The sequence below is a fragment of the Lycium ferocissimum genome, chromosome 1 (assembly GCF_029784015.1).
Source record: "Lycium ferocissimum isolate CSIRO_LF1 chromosome 1, AGI_CSIRO_Lferr_CH_V1, whole genome shotgun sequence".
Lineage (NCBI taxonomy): Eukaryota > Viridiplantae > Streptophyta > Magnoliopsida > Solanales > Solanaceae > Lycium > Lycium ferocissimum.
The window spans coordinates 21,858,112-21,879,407 of record NC_081342.1 but is presented as its reverse complement, the minus strand read 5'-3'; the positions used below and the strand labels follow the sequence as shown (position 1 = coordinate 21,879,407).

Sequence of the window (21,296 nt, the reverse complement as noted above, 5' to 3'; positions counted from 1 at the left end):
AGTAGGCAAAAAAATTTGTAAGCAACATTTGATGAAGTGAACAAATCACTATAACAACATGAGACATGTTCCAAATTACAAAAAAGGAGTAGTTTTTTTTTTCTCTTTCAATTTATAGTTTTAAACTTCATTTATGTTTTACTAAATAACTGCTTTTTTTTATTTTTTTTTATTTTTATATATTGTATCTTTATCGCTTCCGTTGTACATAACTGAGTCTTGGTTCATTGGTTTAATCTTATTTTGGCATAGTGGCAGGCAACATCTTTTATCAAGTAAGCTCATCAGCTAATAATATATTTGTATTGCACGTGGGTTGTGTGTATATCTAATAAAAAATTCTGACGAAGTGGTGTCTAACGTAACGTGCATCCGCACATGGGTGACAGGTGCTTCTTATCGTCATCCTTTCCTTTCTTCACACAATAAAACAATGAAAATTTTCTGCATGAATTTGATGGATTTTCAGGTAGCCAATATATTCCGTCAATGAATTTCAAACAAAAAAAGATATCGAGTGAGATTAAAAAAAAGAAGAGGCATATTGAGCAATTTCATGAATTTTACAAAACAGATGAAAGTTTAAAAGCCCGTTTTCTATTTTCATATTGCTAATTAAGTGTGAACCATTTTGAGTTATTATTTGCATGATATTCTCTTTTATTCATCAGACATGGATTCTAAGTTTATATTGCTTCTTCTGGATGATTGTTTATCAATTTTTGTTGTATTACCATCTCAAAATCATGAGTTTACACATTGTATTGTTCCCGGTTAGGTTGCTTATTTGATTATTCATCAATTTATGTCGAGAAAAAAAATGTGTTACTGTCCCTTTCATGTTATAAGACCTGTTTAAAATTAAAAATTCTTCTATAAATTATTTATCAACATATTTTATTTTCTATCATCAACCGCGCGAAGCGCGGGCGTATTTACTAGTTTGTCTAGTAAAGCTAGTAGCAACTTAGCTTGATTTTGGAGCATAAACAAGAATTCCCAATGTATACTAAGAAGTAAGAACTGTGTAGAAACCATCATTAGCAATATAAGACTTGAGTGTGACTGAGCCTTTTATTCATCCACTGGTCGTTATCTAACCTTTAGTCGAAATTTTAATCTCTCTCCCCTAAACATTTGAAGAAGAAAAAACGTGGTACTTCGTTCATTGATATTATGATATTTGCACGGTTTATTAAAACAAGGGTAAAGATGTAAAGCTTAAAAGAGACTTGTAATTTGTGAAGCAAAGATAAGCACTTCAACTCAATTCACTTGAGTTGTTTCATTCCTTTCTTTTGTTTTGAATAAATATGGGGAAGAATGAACAGGAGGACAATCTTGTGTCATAAGAAATGCTATTATCCAAATCACACTTTTTTTTTTTTTGGATTGGCTTCATCCCGAACGTCCTCGAAATTTCTCATAGGACTGTCTTTCATTCTGCTTTTCCCAATTTTTTGGAAATCGATCATTTTCGACATTTTTTCATTGTCTTTAGTACGATCTGGCTTCACACCTAAGAAAGAAAAAACATCACTGCGCTATTTCAACTCCGTTAAATAGAAAGAAAAGAAAGGAACATTTGAGTACAGAGGTAAAAGGAGCAAGTATGATTAAAGTTTCACACTGATGCACACCATTCAACCAACACGAAGATTGTAAACATACCCCAAAAAAATATTTAAAAAAAATTACATCCTCTTTTGCTTGCCAAGAGAAGAAAAGTACACTTGCTTCATGCCATATCTTGGCCATCTAGAGCACAAACAAATGTAATATCATATATAATTATGACCATGCATATTCTTCAGGCATCTTGAACTCTATTAATGCACAGACAGCACTTCATCAGAATGTAAGCAAGCCAAATAATGCTCTCCCTGAACAAATCGATAAACCCCTCCCTATCACGCTCGTCTTTGTTAAAATTCAGTTATTTGCAGCACGGGCTAGTCCTCATCGTGTGACACTGCGACTCATCCTGCATCCTGGAAACACAATTCAGGAAGCAGATGAATCGTGTTGTCATCAGCAAAATCACAAAGGATGCATGTAGAAGTCAAAACGAATTTGTGAAGCTAGTGGATAGAAATGGTTTTTCGGTTTCACACATCATTAAACCCTATATATGATTATGCAGTTACTTCAAATCCTGCAAAAGCTCATTTAATAATACATAGCAGAGCTTACGTGTAACAAAGAAAAGTAAAAGGAAGAAGGATAACATGGTTTACTCTCAGCCAAAGGGCTACATTTTACTCGCTACATATGGAAAATGTGGCTTGACCGGGAGGAGTAGGCTGATCGTGACATCTTTGATCTTCCAAGTTACAAAATGTGATCAGTACGTAGATTTCACTCAAGAAAATCCTAGACTCTGCAAAATATTCTCCGCACCAATGGTGCAAGCAAGAACTGAATCCCATTTACTGCACAAGCACCAAGTAATGTATTAGCGAAGTCATATGGTACAGAATATTTACCAAGTACGACACAGTAGATATACCTCAAATAGAGCCACCCTCCAATCTCATACACCATACCGCTTCAAAGCCATACTTAGACTTGGCATTACATTATATGCTTGATAAGATCTTCTCAGTTCAATAATTGAGCCCACCTGCAAAGCAGAAGCCAGGAAGAAGAAATATTTCAGTACGACATCTGAATGATAATGACCATTCTACCACATTCCCAGGAGTATAATAGCAGTGATTTCTACTAAGTGTGATAAAAACTGCCAGACAACTTCACAGAAACTGTTACTTGAATCTGACCTTGTTCTCTACCGGAAAAACTCTGCCTATATAAGTTTATGGGTTAATTATATATTATTGAAGAGATCAGTAGCATATAAAATTATGAAAAATGAGGGAACAGAACTTACTCCCATCAAAACTTAACAAAATTATAATGCTTGTGTTTCAAGAAAAGATGCACGCCTACTTGTAAGACACATAAATCTAATCCACAAGCATTACATTGGAACAAATTAAAGAATCACTGGGCTATGGAGGAAAATTGCAAATTTACACAGATTTCAGTTGAGAATTACAGCACTAAAAATGCTACAAAATATTGACAACATTAAGGTGATCACATTTTTTGTTTTAGTTCCCATCAAGCTGAACTACAACTGTCATTAGTGACATTAAATTGAAAATCATACTAAAATGCTTGAGAGAAAGCCGCTCAAAAGCTGTTGGTGCCATTACTGTAAGTTGCACTATATAGAAGACTTCTAGTTGCGTTGCCACCATATTAATCTTATGCAGAGGTCCCTTAGGATGTTATGGCATCAAACTTGTCATTACGCTTTCAGTTGATGGTAGGAGAAAGATAATGAAAAAAAAAATGTTGCTAGGTTCTAAGGTATACACATGAGAGTTAAATGTGACATGATGTGTTTTACTGAGGATTAAATTTTGGCCTGATGCAAGGCAAGGTCACAGCCCTCTCAAAGATGAGGGAACGGATTCCCTGCTATTTACAATATAGCTACACAACATGATGCATGTATATACCAGAATATAGAGCAGATAACTAAAGGAAGAACATTCTGCATATATATCAAATATAGGGCAGATAACTACAGGAACATTCCTCTTAGAAGGAATTGACAAGACTAGGATATTGACAGTGATATTGACGGGGTAGAGACAGTTACTGTTTGAAGAGTTGAATTCATACCACATAATATATGGTATCATGGAGGGTCAAAATAGGCTTAAGGAGCTATTTGAATTGTTGCACAGTTGGCTCTGGATCAATTCATTGGGTACTAGTCGTGTTAAAAGGACCAAGTGACTTGGGGTGTGACATTGGGATAACTTCCGACAGACTGAATATAGATTCAATTCTCTTGTAGAGCAGTCTGACAGTAGGTTTAAGCCTCTGCTGGACAATTGATAACAAGAAGAGAGCAATTTCAAGGGCATAACTGGGGGCGTCCAACAACAATTTATTGGTTAGAATATGGAATACCATTAAAAGATAACAGAAGTCATTTTCCTTCTCAATCAGTTCCCAACAAATTAAGATGTGTAGAAGCAAGAAGATATCTGATGATTAAATCGGCTTGAACAGATTAAGTAAAGGCACCAACATCACGATCCTTTTGGGGTTACAGAGCCTATTGATGGGCGAGGAAGGAAGACCTGTGTGTGTTCAAAAAGCAACCATTCAAGCCTGACAACCACGAACTTACAATCACTAGAACTGATGTCAAAAAGATTTGAAGTATAGTATTCACATCAAATTCTTTTTGTTCCTCTTTTTTTTTCTCCTTAACCTTTGGGTTATAGAGCCTATTGGCAGGAGGGAGGGGAATCTGTGCGTGCTGATGTGCTCATAAAGAAACTATGCATGCCTGAAAATCATGAACTTACAATTATTAGCACTGATGTCAATCCTATTGCATATCCTTCATTGATGCGACGCAAATAATGGTCTAGAATGGTGGATGTAGTGGCCAAAACACTTAATAATACACCACCTGCACAACAATCCAATGAAATAAAAAAGAAAAGTACCTTCTGTTAGTGAATCGCACAACAAAAAATAGAGGTTTAGAAAGAGACAGAGAGAAACAAGATATATACCCCAGAACCGCGTTGAAGCTTGGATCTTTGTCAAATATGCAATTGTAGCTTTTCCAGGCTTTATACTCGGAATTCTAGCACCTATCTTGTTTAAGTAATCAGCAATTTCTTTTGGCATGTTCGCCTGGTCACAAGGTTACCGTTAAGTAAAACTGACCAAGAGAGAATATCCCTTTTCTTTAGGTAAATGTTTATTAAAAGGTACCAAGAAGGTACAAGAAAGTACAAAAAGAAGAACAACCCAGAACAAACAAAAACACCATACAATCCTCCTAACAAGTCCAGGAAATCGATAAACTGATGCAGCTCCACTAAAGAACTGCATTTACACCAACAATATAGATTATGATTACATCTATTCTTAATTCTAGAGATGTGATCCCTATGCCCTTCGAAGCAAGCTTTGTTCCTCTCCAACCATAAAGTCCAAAATATACAAAATGGAATGGTCCTCCATATCTGCTTTTCTTTCTTCAAGTGCAGAAGCACAGAACTGATATGAGATTGACATCAGATAATCAGTTTTTAATAACTTTTCTGTGTGACATCATCTTTCGTAAAATGACTACCTCTTTCTCCCCCTACTTTCATTCAGATAAAACTCAGCCTTACGCGGTCTTCTGTTCTTTTTTAACCTCCTGGCTACCTAATTAGTGACTTTAAAAGGTTAATTTAAATTTCTATTTTCTGCCCTGAACATCGTAAACTCACCAGAAAACCTGGGTATCTTTTACTACTTATTCTTTCACCTTTATTAGACCAGCTGGTATTTTGGGTTCCCCTAATGACTGGAGTGCTTCAATCCAAGGGACTAGATAGAAACTTTTCAGTTCAGAAACAACCTTGTAAAAAAGGACCTAGTGTATTGAATTGATTCCATTGATGTTCTATCCACTCCAATTATAGAGTAATCTTCAACGAAAAAAGAATTTTGCATGTAACATTTTAAAATCTACTTTCTGCACACTAAGTTAATGGCAACTTTTAAAAAAAAAAAAAAAAAAAAAAGACAAGGGGGGGGGGGGGGGGGGTGTTAATGGCAACTTACAATGTCAAATATGTTGAAGAGGAAGACAAAGAAAGCATAAACTGTATAGTAAACCCACGGATCTGCCCCATGAGAAGTGTCGGGATTCAAAATGTCTCTTACGTGTTCCCAAAACCTTGAACCAAGAAGACTGCCAGAAAAAGTATTTGTCAGGAACCTGTAGCTGAAAAATCTCAAAAAAGTGATGCCAACTGAAGCTCAGGTACAATATTGGCTCCACATCACTAAGATACTACTCCTAAAACATTGGTAAAGAACCACTGAAGTTTTTCCGTCAATAAGCAAAGAACCACTAAAGTAGTGGTGTGACTGTGATGTAATTCAGTTGAATATAAAGTGACCTTGCAAGGATGCCGGGAAGTGCCAACAGATAAGAGGTAACAAGAATAGGCTGCATTCCTGCTGGGTTTATGTTGAATGGTATATAGGGCTCCACCTCTGGAACTGGAGAATCTTCTCTGCTCAAGATGAGTAACTTAAATCAGATGCCAATATATAATATACTATTCCCAAATGAGTACAATATATCTCTGTATGTAAAAGAAACTAAATTCTACGGGAACTGGCTTCTATATTCTAGGTAGTAAAAATTTAAGTTGTAACCAATTCCCAAGTCAAATAAAAAATTTGATTCCAACTCAATTATTCAGAGTCTCACAAGTCACTACTGGACAGTTTCTTTTTGTATACATGAGTGTGCGTACGTGTATGAATATGTGTGTGTGTGTGTGCGCATTTTGTACATATCCATACTTACATGGAAGCCACAAGCCAGACATGTTTGAGTGTTTATCATCAAAAAAACCAAGCAAAATTCCTTTTTGTTTCACTCATGAAATATCAATTAAGTGAATCAAATCATTCAATCCTGTCCTACAAGGCTACAAACTCAAGCAGTCACAAACTTTTTCCATTTGATGGAGAAGTACATGGCTTGTGCATCCAATTATGACCGTGTACATTAACATCCTCTTACTAGTCGCACTCACTTACACATGATCAGGCATGCAAGAGAAAGCAGTAACTCCAGTATTGCATGCACATGAAATCTGTGATTGAGAGAAGTACAAACATTATGGAAGTTTAGATGCATTTACACTAATCACGGATATGACTTATGAGCTACTCAATAATTCCTTGATAAGAAATTTCCACTCTACATACAGCTCCAGTTACAGCCAGTAATTAATTCCATCATAAGATTTCACTATAGTATTAGCCAGTTTCTTACCTTATTAAAAAACAAATATATATATATATATATATATAGTATGGGCCAAGTTTACCCAATAATGTTATATAAGTCCCCCAAAATCTTAGCTTGTAAAACATTTGCATGGGCACTGGGATACCTGCAACTAGGCCTATGAAGCTTTCACAGTAGTCTAACAACAGAAAATCTGGCTTCCAACAAAAAAAAAAAAAAAGGGGAAATCAATAGCACTTCAGGGTTCAAATCACCTTGCAGCAGAAGCGACTTTAAAACCATAATACTGCAGCTTAACTTTCCGGCACCCTTCACTCACAACGACAGCCCACATTGTAACAACAGTAAAAACACCTAGTACTGCAAGTACATAAGGCCACCAGCTCCCGCTATTTCCTGTGTATGTTAAGGATGAAGGGAAACTTTAATCAAGAATTTAGAGGGACTGAACTATTCAATCCTTTTATCAAATGCTATTGTTATGTACTTCTAGTTATTTCTCGGATCATGAACAAACTTCACTACTTAAAAAATGGTTTCGGGACAGAAAAAAGAATCAATTTTGTACACAACATGCTGATATCCTTGCCAATAGAGGACAATGATCAGAAAGAATTAAAAAGCTACAGTATCTCATTTGTAACCCACCTGATATTTGAGTTAACATTTTCTGCAATGTATCAGTGTAGCCAGTCAAAATGCCCACACAAATAATCAAAGTTGATCCTTGACCTGGACCATCCATTAGGCATCAGCAAACATGAAAAAGGAAGAGCAAGAAAACAGAAAAGGAAGAATCAACCAAATTTAATTTCATTTAGTTGCAACTTACATCAACTAATGGACCAAGTCTCATTACCATATAAATTGGGGTCGGCTAATTCCGGTCAGTTACATAATTCTTCAAACTTATCCAATCTCAGATTTAAACAGAATTATAACAGGTCCGCCAAGAGTATGCCATAACAACTTCAACAGCGTTTACACTCCTCACTTCATTCACTGATTTAGCGAAGATGGTTTAAAATTTTAGTAAGGTCTGCATACACTCTACCCTCCCCAGACCCCACTTGTGGGATTACACTGGTATGTTGTTGTTGATGTTGGTTTATAATTTTGGTCAAAACTTTCCTTTTTGGTGGTTTGTAAGATGATCTTGCTTTGGTGGCATATGTAGCATGGCACCTGCTCAACATACAGCAGAGACAGCTTTAGATAGGAAACCAAAATTTTCTGTTAAGCTTGGTAAAACGAACACTATACCATTTAATCCCGAAAGGAAAGGTTTCAACTCTAGAATTAACTATAGAATAACGTTGTTCAACTGGAAACTACAAAAGCTCCAAAAGTTCCATGTATGTGGCTGTTAATGTAACTGGGTTTGCAAGAAGCAGCGACATCAGATTAGCTCCAAAGGCAGATCCTGATGAAACTGAATACTCAAGCTCATTTATTGACACTACATCAGGAAATGATAATGGTTCTGGGCCTAGTGATGCTGAAGTGGAATCACGGTTCTATGATGATACTGGCTTGGCCTCTTTGTTCGATGGGTTTAGCAGCTTCTTTCCAATAAGGCAGAAAAAGTTGACTTCTCACTGGAGAGACTTTATACGCACTGGCAGAACTCAAGATGAAAGAGCTTCAGTTGCACGCGGCAAAGTACAATGGAGAGATATCAGCACATGATAGGGAAAGACATAGGGTGTTAGATCAAGCTTCTTTGGAAGAGTCAGGCTCGAAATTGTTGCCATTTATTCATCCAAGGCACAGGAAAAAGACCATGAAGTGGAGAAAGAGGAAGAGAGTTGAGGACGGAACAGATATTGCAACACACATATCTACTCATAACCTTTTCTCTTATTTTGAAAATAAAAGGCTGGATTCGGATGGTACACCACCTGGAGATGATATTAGTAATGCAGCATTGACAGAACAGAAAACCAATGGCCAGGATGAGTTTGGTATTGATGATGATTTGTCAATACTCGTGAACAGCAATGGTTTTCTAGAGCATATCCTTCGGAGAATTGAACTAGTACATAGTCGGGTTCATAAGCTGAAAGACCAAGTTGATACAATGATGACGAAAAATGCGATAAAGTCTTCTTCCTCTGAGAGTTTAATGTCATTTGATGGACAGGCTAGCTCTATTCGTAGCCCTACATTCTCGGCATGCAATGGAGACACAACATCAGCTGGAGGTTTATATGCAACATCTTAGCATGAGATAGATTATGATCTCGGAGATTTCATCATGCCGGACAGTGCAATGTCAAGCTATAGAGAGGCTACTATTCCTGACATAATAGAAAGTAAAGTAAGACCTTTGTCCTCTGTGGATGTGACGCAGCAGCAGGCACAAGTTGGAGATTCAAGCGAAAGAACCGTTGATAACTTTCTCATACATAATGAAGTATCCAAAGTATGAAGACACATTTTGATGATGAATCATGACAAATCCTTTGAGAAGCATCAAGATGTGAGAAATAATGTGGTAGAAGAAAGCTTTAATCCACCTCCCCCTGCATCAGAACCTGATGGAGCAGGTAAAGCATCCACGTCTCAGGAACAATCAATATTGAAATCGTTCTTAGCCTCGGAGGTACATTTTCCCAAAACAAAAGAAAGAGAGGAGAGCGTAAGCACGGTTCAGGTGGTTGGAATTGTAAGATGCCAGGTGAACCTGATAGCCAGTGACTTTTATATATATCAGATGTTTTGACTTTTTGATAACCATAGCAGGTGTTTTGACTTGTCCAAACATTTTTAAGAAATGCAACCTCATTATATAACAGTGGATGACAAGGAAAAAGGGGGGTATCCCACACTTTCCATGCAGCTGCAGGCTGCTCATTTGAGATCTTCTCTAAGTTCCATAAGATTTCTTGTGGCAATAGTTATGGCTTTTAATTTGAGGCTACCATACTCCTATTTTAGTAGTCAGGTAGAGCTGAAGTAGTTCGAATATCTCCATTGGTAGTGTAACCTTATAGCTCGGATCTTTTAGCATTGATATTGTTAATCTACTGAGTAGCTGTTTTAGGCCTTGTGAAATTGAATACTCTTTTGAATTTATGGAAGTAAAAATTAGTCCAGCAAAAAAAAAAAAAAAAAAAAAAAAAAGACAGCTTCAACAGCCAGTGATACTAACTTTCATCAGAGATAACAAAGAGTCATCATGTCACTAGTTTACTAATCCTTATGTGCCAATCAACAAGAGCATCCCATTACCTGAATTTTGACAACAATACTAATGTCCTATATGGCCTTGGAAGCACATATGGAAGACTATGATTCCATATAAGGTGGCCTGTTTTGTAGGCTAGTTGTTAGGAAGGCCTGTTTGACACAGGATAAGCTACAAAGAAAGGGACTACAGTTATGTTCTATCTGCCCTCTATGTGGAAGCCTGGAAGGACTGCAGAGACAAATAACCATTCGTTCCTGCATTGCAGAGTTACCACCCAACTCTGGGATATATTTTTGGCTATGATAGGCTTGAGCTGGACAATGCCACGGAGTTCACTGGAGATGCTATCTAGCTGAAGCAGAATGGGGGGCACCAAAGAACAGAAAAGAAGATGGAGCAGCATCCCAGGATGCATATGGTGGACTATTTGGAAGGAAAGAAATTTGAGATGTTTTGAAGGCAAAAGCAACCCAATCCAAAAGATAAAGCTTAGTTGTGTTTTGCTCTTTCATTTTTTGTGTAAACAAGAATACATAGAAGACACTGAGGCTCTACTTCAAGTCCTAGAGTCTCTATAGTTTTCCTTTTTTCCAGTAGACATCTTCCGAGAATAGCAGTTTTTGCTTTCTTTTGCTCGTGTAAATCCTGGCCTCACCGCCTTTTTTTGTGATTTAATACAAGCTGTTACCATTGTCAAAAAAATCAAGTGGGCCTAGTTTTCTTTTCAGTCACAAAACGCAGTCCACTTCCCCTAAAGTAAAATTTAAACACAATTGACAAGACTCAAAAGGTCATTGACCATTCTTTTGAACTCTTTCCTATGCAACTCCGTGTCTATTCTTCTCTTTTACTTCATCTTAAAAAAAACTCCATTTCTATTCTGCTTCCATTTTGTGGGGACAAGGAACTTCGTTTTTATCAGACAAAAAGCAAAATGCCTAAAATTGGGAAAAACATGTAGAATTAGAAATCTAGGAAATGTTTAAAAAGGGAAGAAAGAAAAGAAAATAAGATACAGAAAGAAGCACCGAAGGAAATAAATACCAAATCCAGACTCTGTTATTTTGTCGCAGATCCATGACATGGTCATTGCACCAGAAACTAAAAGGGACGTAGTCATCAACACATGCTTAACCCTGCAACAAAATGAAGGGCATTCAGAGTGGTACCAATTCCGGCCAACATTATGCAAATAATAAATCAACAGCATGAGAAGAAATTTTGACCTAAACAAAGTTACCTTTTACTCAAAAAAAAAAAAAAAAAGAAACTTTGACCTAAACAACTGGGAGGAACAATTATTTACAAACCCTCTCAACTATGAAAGATGATTGGCGTTAAATTTATAATGGAACAAGGAAGAAGGTATGTATACTGCAGGGGGACATTTTCAAGCCCTTCCTTTGCTCTTTCGAATTGAGCGAAGAACAATGTTAGACTTCAAAAAGAGACATTGATGACACTTTAGGATGATAATGTGAGATGGAATGGAAAACAAGGAATTTACGACTTCCTGCCTTGCTGTGCTTCTAAACATTTTCAGAATTTTCAATAATATAACTGTCAAGTTTTACATTGAACAATGTGCTTTAAGAAACAGATCAACTAAAGTAAATTGACAACAAGAATAGTACGTGTTTCTCTTCTCCAAATTCGGAAAATAAGGAATGTTAAAAAATAATTTTGCTAATTTCCGAAGGTCATTTAAGTTTCCGAAGCTAGGATAGAAAGATAGAAAACTATAAAGGTACTTTGCACGGAAGAAATGGAGTTAGAATGATGTACAACAACAACATACCCAGTGTAGTCCCACAAGTGGGGTCTGGGGAGGGTAGGATGTACGCAGACCTTACCCCTAACTTTTGGGTTAGGGAGGTTGTTTCCGATAGACCCTCGGCTCAAGAGTTAGAATGATGTATTTGAGGAAATAAAATTTTACTGGAAAATGAACTCCCACATTGCGCAATAAAAATAATAGTGACCTTTTGTGCAGAATCAAAATAAAAATAGGAGAAGTATGCTCACATTGATTATTACACGATTAATTTTGTATTTCTTACCTATGACTGGCAGCATATATCGAATATGGAAGTGAGTAACAAGAGAGAATAAGACCCTCCAAAATTGCAAAACCAAGCGAGATCCACCATCTAAAATAGATCCAAAGTTTCATAAGCTTGTGCAAGTTCGTGATGACAAAACAAAGAAATTGACCACCAAAGTAAAATAACAACCCATCTCACGGAATGAGATGAAAAACTAGACATACATATAACTCTTGATCTTCTCATGCCCATCTAAGCCCTCTTTTCTCAGCTTCACTAAAGAAGGAAGAACGTGACATAATACCTGAACAGGAAAGTAGGCATTCACTAGTTTAGCACAAAAATTGAGGCATTATGCAACAGAAAGATGAATCCAACCATTTCATATGCCTTGATCTCTCAAACCAGAAGGGCACATGAATCACTTGCTCATTCAGCAATAGTATTAATCAAATAAACAGCAAACACATTCTATTCCACCACTATAAAAATCCTTTGAAAGAACTCTCTTATTTAACACATTCTATTCCACCACTATAAAAATCCTTTAAAATTACTCTCTTTTTTTTTTTTTTTGGGAAGATAAAACTGTTTAATAGAATGGTCTAAGCAAATCGACAATGATGAATAAAGAAGAACGCTTGAGGTACTTTTGCAATGGCGCACTCACTATGTATGAGCTTCATTGTTGTTCAAATACCTTTTCTTATTATCTTAAATAGCGCAAGACTTTAGCTGTTATTTTCACTTTTCTCCAACTCAGATAAAATCCTCTCTTTTTTATAGTTCCAACTCAGATAATTTCCTCCTCCAAGATTCCTTAAATCTCTTTTAGAAATCACTTAGATAGATTGTTTCGGCATTTTTCACTTGGGAATTATTCTTCTACTCCCTCCATCCCAATTTATATGACACTCTTTCCTTTTTAGGTAGTCCCAAAAACAATGACACCTTTCTATATTTAGTAACAATGTAACTTTAAATCTCCTATTTTACCCTTAATGAAATGATTTGTAGCCACACATTTCTTAATGCCTTGTTTTAGACCACAAGTTTCAAAAGTCTTTCTTTCTTTCTTAAACTCTGTGCCCAGTCAAACACCTTCATATAAAATGGGACGGACGGAGTACTTTTTTTGAAACAGTTAAGAATTAGGTTTATAAAACCCACAGCCAAGCAATAAGGGAGTGCTTGTGAGTTACAGGTCTAACATGCTGTTCTCATCCTTCACATCTTGCAAGTTACACCAAAAAGTCAAAAACCACAAACATTTGTACTTAAGCAACGGTACAGCGCTACCTTTCCCTTCAAAACATCTGGAGTTTCTTTCGGCCTACAAGACCCAGCAAACACAAGCTGGCACTGTATTCCATATATTTTCCAGTGACTTCTTAGTCCCACCATAGCCCCAACTTGATAGCAGATCCTTAATAGAGCTATGCATAATGAAAGGCATACTACACAAATTGAAAAAAAAAGCACCAGCGTTGCCTCGCTACTTTGCAGTGCATAAAAAGGTGATTGCTGCTCTCTTCCTCCTTTCTACACAAATAACATCTGCTGCAAATGGTCATCCCCCGTCTCTTGAGGTTGCATTGAGTGAGACAAGCATAGTGTGTGAGCAACCACATGAAGCAAGATACCTTGTAAGGAGCTCTGTTTTCCATAAATGCTCATATGGCCAACTGAAATTACCGGACAGCTCTTTATTTAGCTGTCTGTAGCATGAACCAACTGAAAACGAGCCATTCTGTTTCCACCTCCAAGTCAGATGATCTTCTGCATTTAATGACACCTGGTCTGGCTCTTTTGCTAAAAGGGCCATTCTCGGCACTTCCGAATCTAAAGTTCATGCACCAACTGCTTCCATTCCAACATTCTGAAACAAGACAATCTGTATTAGAGGAGAAGCTATAGAGATCATTAAATGTCATCATAAGTGGGGCATGGCCAATCCACGAATCCTGCCAGAATCTCGTATTCCTGCCATTGCGAACACTAATTCTGGTATTAGCTTCGAACACTGGTCATAGGCTGTCTATGAATTTCCATAAACCCACACCATGCGAAGAATTAACATTGCCTACATACCAAACTCTCAGTTCACCATATTTAGAGGAAATCACTCTTCTCCATAAGCACCCATTCTCTTTGCCATATCTCCACAACCATTTCATTAGTAAACTTTGATTATGTACTTTCAAGTTTCTAATTCCGAGTCCGCCTCTTTTTTTATCTTGCACCACCTTGTCCCATTTCACCAGATGATAGGTTCTTTTTTCTTCATCTCCGTTCCACAAAAAACTCCTTCTGGCCTTGTCCAAATTCTCCATCACACTGACTGGCATCAGAAATAAGGACATAAGATAGGTTGGTAAGAAGTCGAGAACACTATTGATGAGTATGACCCTACCACCCAATGATAGGTACTGTTATTTCCAATTTGCAAGCTTCTTTTCAAATTTCTCCTCAACTTTTGTCACACTTGTATGTCCTTGGCTAGCTCCTAAGGGCATGCCTAGCTAGGTAATAGGTAATTCACCTTTCAAACATCCCAGGTTCTCTCCCAGGCTTTGTACGTCCAGCACATCATTAACAGGGAACATTGAACTCTTCCCCGTGTTGATCTTCAGCCCTGAAATAGCTTCGAACAACAGTAAGATGCGTCTCAAATACCTGACTTGGTTCTCCTCCGCCCCGCACAGAATAAGTGTATCATCACCATAAAGACGTGAGAAACCTCCACTCTGTTAAGCCCGTGTGCCCCAGTACTAAAACCTTATTCAAAGATCTTGCCTTGCATAGCATTAGACTAATCCCCTCCATTGCCAGGATGAATAAGAAGAGGGAGAGAGAATCCCCCTGTGTGTGGGAATTGAGATGCACCACTTAATCCACCCAGTCTACTTCTCCCCAAATCCCATATCTTTTTGATGAAGACAAATCCCATATCTTTTAAAAGATTAAGCAAGTATAACCAATTTACATGATCAAATGCTTTCTCATAGCCAGAAATCCCTGAGGGCCAATGGTGCGCGGATGGAAACTCGGTACATTTTTTTACCTGACATTTATATAGTACATAGATATGTAGGTCCACAGAAAGATCTTGGTATTTCACTTTTTTGAGTAATGCTATTGCTGTACATCCCTCTTCTGGTGGTCCGACATAACAAATATATTTATTTAAGCAGAACATGGGAAACAAAAACTACCTTTCACAAAATAAAATAGCTGACGAAACATAGAAAATAGAAAAGTGAGCCAAATTTTGATATCCTGGTTTGGCAACTTTATATCTGAAGCAAGCTGACCTGCATAAGAATGGATGCCGCTATCTGAGGACTGACCCCAAGTTGGAAAAGAGAGAGTTTAAGTTCCGGAGTCGAATCACCAAGTTGATCTGCAAAGACAGTTTATTGATAACTAAATGGAAGAAAAGAAAATCATCTTTTCACCCCTTCCCCACACTCCGTTCAGCAAGTTTGAAGGACCAATAACCTCAACCAACTTATTTCAAAACTGAACTCCATTAACTAGGAAAGTATCTAGATGGAAAAACAACTTACCAACAGATCCCGAGACAAAGCTGAGATAGTCTTCTGGAATCAACCTCCTGTCAAATCCTGGAAGAGGAATGAAATATCCTATACGGCTAATGAGAATTAAGATGGCAGTCACAAACAGCCTTCTCCTTATCTCACTCTTGAAAAAAGACTCGGCAGCATTATCAATGACGGAACCCAGTCTTACAAAGTTCAAGAATCTATTTTTAAATTGCTTCTGCTTAGGCTGCAAGGACACAAAGTCATTGGCCTCTGTAGATGTTGGTGACATTCCCTCATCTTCACTAACTGATGAAGACTGTCCATAATGCAGCGTTTCTCCTGATGCTGCCCTGATACTTGTATAGTCTCTTGAAAGTTGACCCGTAAAATAGCTGGATAATTCTTTCCTACCATTTGACAATATCAGCCCCTTTCGTGAAGAAAAGTGCCTTCTACTTGATTCAGAAAGTTTTAACTTGAGAGGAATGCGTGTTCTGTTCAATGGCAAATTATAGAATTGGAGATTACATCCAGCAAACTTTCCTGCTAGCAAAAAGTAAAAAAAGTTGGTCTTAAATGTGTGTCTACCAGCAAGAGCAACATAGAGCATAGAGCTCGAGTAATAGGCTGATGAAGCTAATATTGGCACATAATCCAAGTTACATGTTGCTACAATCTGTATACGGTAAAAGCAAGAATTTTGATATATACACTCCAGTTCAAATCAAGCTAAATTCGTAGCCAAAATTACAAGTCTAACAATTTCTTTTCCTAGGAAGGTATTACCATAATTACATCCCCTTGTAGAAGTGCTTTACTGATAATTTTATTTATAGGATAAAGCCAAATAAAGTTATTTCAAGTAAACAGAACCTGCAAATCTCACTTAATTAAGAGTATATCCCAATTTACACTGTACATGCTGTGTTTCAAAACCTGATCTTGGAGCATTCTAGTGTAACTACCAAATATAGCATACTAGAGGCATTCCCTCAGATATGCATTGTTCATATGGAACCCATTTCATAGTGAGGAAAATATTATGCTAAACATACAAACCAACCAATTCCTCAACTGGAGAATTAACTCAGAAATTTATTCATGTGACACCCATTTCACAATGAGGAAAACAATATGCTAAACACATAAACAAGCAGAAAAACAAGAAAGAAAGTAGTATATTATGAAAGAATTATGGCAAAGGTGTTTCCTTTCCTTAGAACGCTCAGCAGTTTTTAACAATACATACAGGGAAGACTGGCCGGTTTTTAATTAGAAAAGAAAAAAGAAAAAAGAAACAGGAGAGAGACTTGCCTGGAATCCTGAGGTCCGCTGTAGTGGAAAGCGGTGTGTAAGAGCTAAAAATGGCGGCTTCCATGGCACAACTTCAATGGAGAAGTCAGCTATTGCTCAATCCTTAAAGGGTTGCCTTTTTCGATATAGGAATTCACATGTCAAACATCCCACAAAAAGATTGTATAAACCCCTGAATCTTGGCTGAGGAAAGCAAAAGGAGCTCTCAACTACTCACATGAACTCGAAGAAAGTAACCTCTTTGGCTTTTGTATAAGTTCTAATTTGTGACAAGGATTGAGATAGCAACCAACAGTGTTAATATACAGAGCAAGAAAGTGGGCAGGACAAAGATAGAATAGCGACTTGTTGCGGAAAATTACTGCCGTCTTCTAATTTTTTTTTCCTCTGCTAGAAGAGTTCTCAAATGATCAAAATGGTCCTTAATGTATAGGGTTTCATCCATTTTGGTCCTTGATTTATATCAACTAAGAGAAATAGTCCTTCCTGTATAGCAATAAATATTGTACGGGTTTTTTTTCCATCCGCATATTTTTTTTTTTTTAGATAATCAAAAGAATTAGATGCTATGTCAATTTGTTGCTCATGAGATATTAATTTTTTTCTCAGACTGTAAAAAATGCAACAATATTTATTCTTGCTTGTTTTTTCACGACGGCTTTACATTTCTCATTCGAGCATAATTAGAAGTTATGGTAATTGTATTATATTTAGTAGTACAGCAAGTTTATAACATCCTTTTGTGAGATAGTTGTTTGTAAGATAATCGTTCAACCAGGTACGATGTAATAGTATATTATGGATTCGTTTAAATCCGATAGATTTGGTCAAATAATGTATTATGGTGAATTTTTTTTATTAAATAAGTGCAAATACTAGTTCTCACGATCGTAAATCAAATGGACTGGGTAGAATCTAAATTCGAACTAATAAAAATCAAATCCTAGATCCATTCATGTGTCCAACTGCAATTGGATTAAATCAACCACAATAATACTTCTAAATCTATTTTCAATACTTTTTAACAACTGAAGCTTGATTTTATTTGTTCTTCACCCGAATACTTTTTCTTTTATTTCATTTGAAAAACATTCTCCCCACCAAAAATGTTGCACCATATTTTTCATGACCTTGCTAAGTGCCAAAAAAAAAATACATATACAATTTTAACGTTTGGTCCATGCTTCTTTTAGTGATAGTTTTTTTAATTTTTGCTTGTTATGTTCCAATTTTATTTTTTCTTCATAATAGTAGCTCAATGATACTTTTATGAGTCCAGAACTCAAAATAAAAAATTGGCTAAATACATATACAGCCCCTTAAACTTGTTAATTTTTTCCATTTAGACACTTATACTAATAGTTGTTCCCATTGAACACCTGAAGTTGAGTGAAATTGTGTCTATTAAACACATTTTTGACGGTCACACAAAAATTCCAAGCAAGTGAGATTCACTCTCCAAATTAACCAATCAGTTGTTGCCACATCACCCAACACCCCCACTATTCAAACCCGACCCACCCCTTACCCCACCATCTCCACCGTCTGTTTATGGCCGACGAAGCACGACAGAAATAATTACATCTCGCAAACGGTGAGGGAATGAGTGATACATTCCACCGTATCATCCAGCAACAAATTGTTCTCAATTGTCTTTATTTGAAGAAACTTTTCAAATTTCACTATTACTGCTGATGTTGCCGTGCACTAAATAATAGAAATGGAATTTAATTAAGTCTAAAACTTTATTTTTTTTTAAAGAAAGTAACGGTACACCATATGTTTGGTGGATTTTTCTATGACTTTGGTTCCTCTTTCGTCCTCCATTTTCTTATAAAAAAAAATCATTTTGATGGTTGTGTAAGGTGAAGATGTGGTGGATAGCAGTGGCTAAAGGGCAGTAGAGCGGTGGTCGACGGGCAGGCTTACCCCGCGGTGGCGACGAACAGTGAATATAGAAGGTAGTGGCCATGGAAGAATAAAAAAAGGGAGAAATTTAAAGAAAAAATCTGGCTTCCCACGTGCCTGATTCAGCTGTAGTACACCCATTGTGCCGCGTCAGCAACATGTGTCTAATAGGCACAATTTAATTTTTAGTTTAAGTGTTCAATAAGAATAACCTTTGGTTGGAGTGTCTAAATGAAATATTTTATCAAGTTTAAGGGGCTACTTATGTATTTAGCCTAAAAATTTTAAATGGTAGTCAAACAGAAAGCTTAACATGAAATGGAAAATTTCTGTCGAGCCCACATGGTGATGGCAATCAACGGCTACTACATGCCTGCATCTGTTCCCAATTACGTGAAATTGAAGGAGGAGCCCACGTAATTACTATTATATATAAGAGGGAATGTGAGGACTTTTGTAGTCCTCACAATAATTTTCCAAATTTTTAAAAACTTTTTTATTAATTACTTTTATGTCCTAATTTTAATTATTTAAGTCAATTTTTTTGTTTTTTGCTTTTTAAAGTCTACTTTTCAAAAGCCTATCGAGCGCAGGGACTTTTGTAGTCCTTACATAATAATTTTCAAATTTTTTTAAAACTTTTTAATTAATTACCTTTAGGTCCTAATCTTATTTATTTATGTCAATTTTTTTGTTTTTGTTTTTAAAGTCTACTTTTCAAAAAGCTATCGAACCTCCTACCTCATTTTTCACGTTCTTTGATTTTACGATTGGTGCTCGATATCCGCATTTCGAGCCTCAATTAATCAGATAATTCGCATCGCATCGCGCCTATTCTGGGGAGCGCTTCCTCCAAAGATTTTTTCCATATCCATGTTCGAACCCCTAATCCCTAATTAAAGAGAGCAGCTCCATCTGCTGCACAAGTTAAATTATGTATTTGTCTTAAAAGTTCATTAACTATGTATAGATTATTTATTTAGAACTAAATAACTTCAACCTCACAATAATTTCCCAAATTTTTAAAAACTTTTTCATTAATTACTTTTATGTCCTAATTTTATTTATTTAAGTCAATTTTTTTGTTTTTGTGTTTTTAAAGTCTACTTTTCAAAAGTTTATCGAGCGCAACGTGACTTTTGTAGTCCTTACAATAATTTTCAAATTTTTTTAAAACTTTTTAATTAATTACTTTTAGGTCCTAATCTTATTTATTTATGTCAATTTTTTTGTTTTTGTTTTTAAAGTCTACTTTTCAAAAGCTATCGAACCTCCTACCTCATTTTTCACGTTCTTTGATTTTCTGATTGGTGCTCGATATCCACATTTGAGCCCAATTAATCCAGATAATTCGCACTGCATCGCGCCTATTCGGGGGGAGCACTTCCTCCAAAGATTTTTTTCCATATCCACGTTCGAACCCCTAATCCCTAATTAGAGAGGAGAGCTGCCTCCATCCGCCGCACAAGTTAAATTATGTATTTGTCTTAAAAGTTCATTAACTATGTATAGATTATTTATTTAGAACTAAATAACTTCAGAAAATTAGGATACATAAGTTATAATGTCAAATTCTGGTTCCAAAATTGATTTGAATTAAATAATTTCATCAAAATGGAAGTTAAAATATTAAAGGAGTGAAATGAAAATTTTGCTTTTATATAACTACCCACTTGTGGGACTACAATGGGTATATGGTTGTTGTTGTTGTTGTTGTACACTTGTACTAACACAAATTATATTTCTTTAGTTAAAATATCTACTTTTATATCTTGAGTTTGGGCCCGGGCTTAGCACGGGCCTCACATAACTAGTAAGATAGAATAAACTTCAGATGCAGTATCTTTTTTGTCCATAAAGGGAAAAGTACACACAACGTAATAGTTAGTACAGCACAATTAAAGCATACAAAATCGGTAATACCACAAATTCCCCCGAGAAAAGCAGGCATGTTGACGAGAGGAGCCTGTTAACTCCCTCTTAGGGGTCGTTTGGTAGGAGAGATAGGATGGGATGGGATTATTAGTCTCATAGGATTGAAATTATTCCATGTTTGGTTGATGGGATAACTCATTTGTTATCTCACCTAATCCCATCTATATGGGATAAAAGGTGGGATAAGTAATCCCATATAGAAGGTGGGATAGGTTATCCACCCAATTCTATCTACACAGGATAACTTATCCCTCCTACCAAATGACCCCTGTTAAAATAAAATGATGGCCTATGCTCTGTCAAAATAATATCCTAAACAAGATGAAGATCAAAAATATGATCTATGAGAGTAATTTTTCACTTTTTTCCGCAAAATATTTTCATGAGAAATTTTCACTTTTTTTCGAAAATTTCCTCCACATAAAATTTCAAGTACACCTTGTATTTAGAGTTTGACAAACATCCAAAACCTTGTTTTCACTTTCAGTTTTTCA

General features: G+C 36.3%; 1 protein-coding gene across 4 annotated transcripts; it reads right to left on the bottom strand.

Moving 5' to 3' along the window:
- Positions 1-1,580: 1,580 nt before the first annotated feature.
- On the bottom strand, positions 1,581-17,362 carry LOC132052192 (preprotein translocase subunit SCY2, chloroplastic). Of its 4 annotated transcripts, none has more exons than XR_009413960.1 (15): positions 16,960-17,361; positions 15,667-16,188; positions 15,412-15,500; positions 12,322-12,401; positions 12,113-12,202; positions 11,097-11,188; positions 7,508-7,591; positions 7,114-7,255; positions 5,994-6,110; positions 5,653-5,782; positions 4,605-4,728; positions 4,392-4,498; positions 2,510-2,623; positions 2,229-2,432; positions 1,581-1,991 (listed from the first exon to the last, which is right to left on the bottom strand). XR_009413960.1 is itself a non-coding variant. In XM_059443612.1 (14 exons), the coding sequence occupies exons 1-13, from the start codon at positions 17,021-17,023 to the stop codon at positions 2,534-2,536; spliced, it is 1,731 nt and encodes a 576-aa protein (XP_059299595.1). In that variant the 5' UTR covers positions 17,024-17,362; the 3' UTR covers positions 1,581-1,991; positions 2,510-2,533. The 4 variants fall into 4 exon arrangements, 2 of the variants coding, with proteins under 2 accessions (XP_059299595.1, XP_059299580.1); XR_009413961.1 differs by having other exon boundaries at positions 2,238-2,432; XM_059443612.1 differs by lacking the exon at positions 2,229-2,432 and having other exon boundaries at positions 16,960-17,362.
- Between the last annotated feature and the right edge of the window lie 3,934 nt (positions 17,363-21,296).

Coding starts and splice junctions, on each gene's coding strand:
- LOC132052192 (XM_059443612.1), bottom strand. CDS start 17,023: ATGGAAGCCGCCATTTTTAGCTCTTACACACCGCTTTCCACTACAGCG. Junction 11,189..12,112: donor ATATATGCTGCCAGTCATAG/GTAAGAAATACA, acceptor ATTTTGTTGCAG/GGTTAAGCATGTGTTGATGA. Junction 7,592..11,096: donor AATAACAGAGTCTGGATTTG/GTATTTATTTCC, acceptor TGGATGGTCCAG/GTCAAGGATCAACTTTGATT.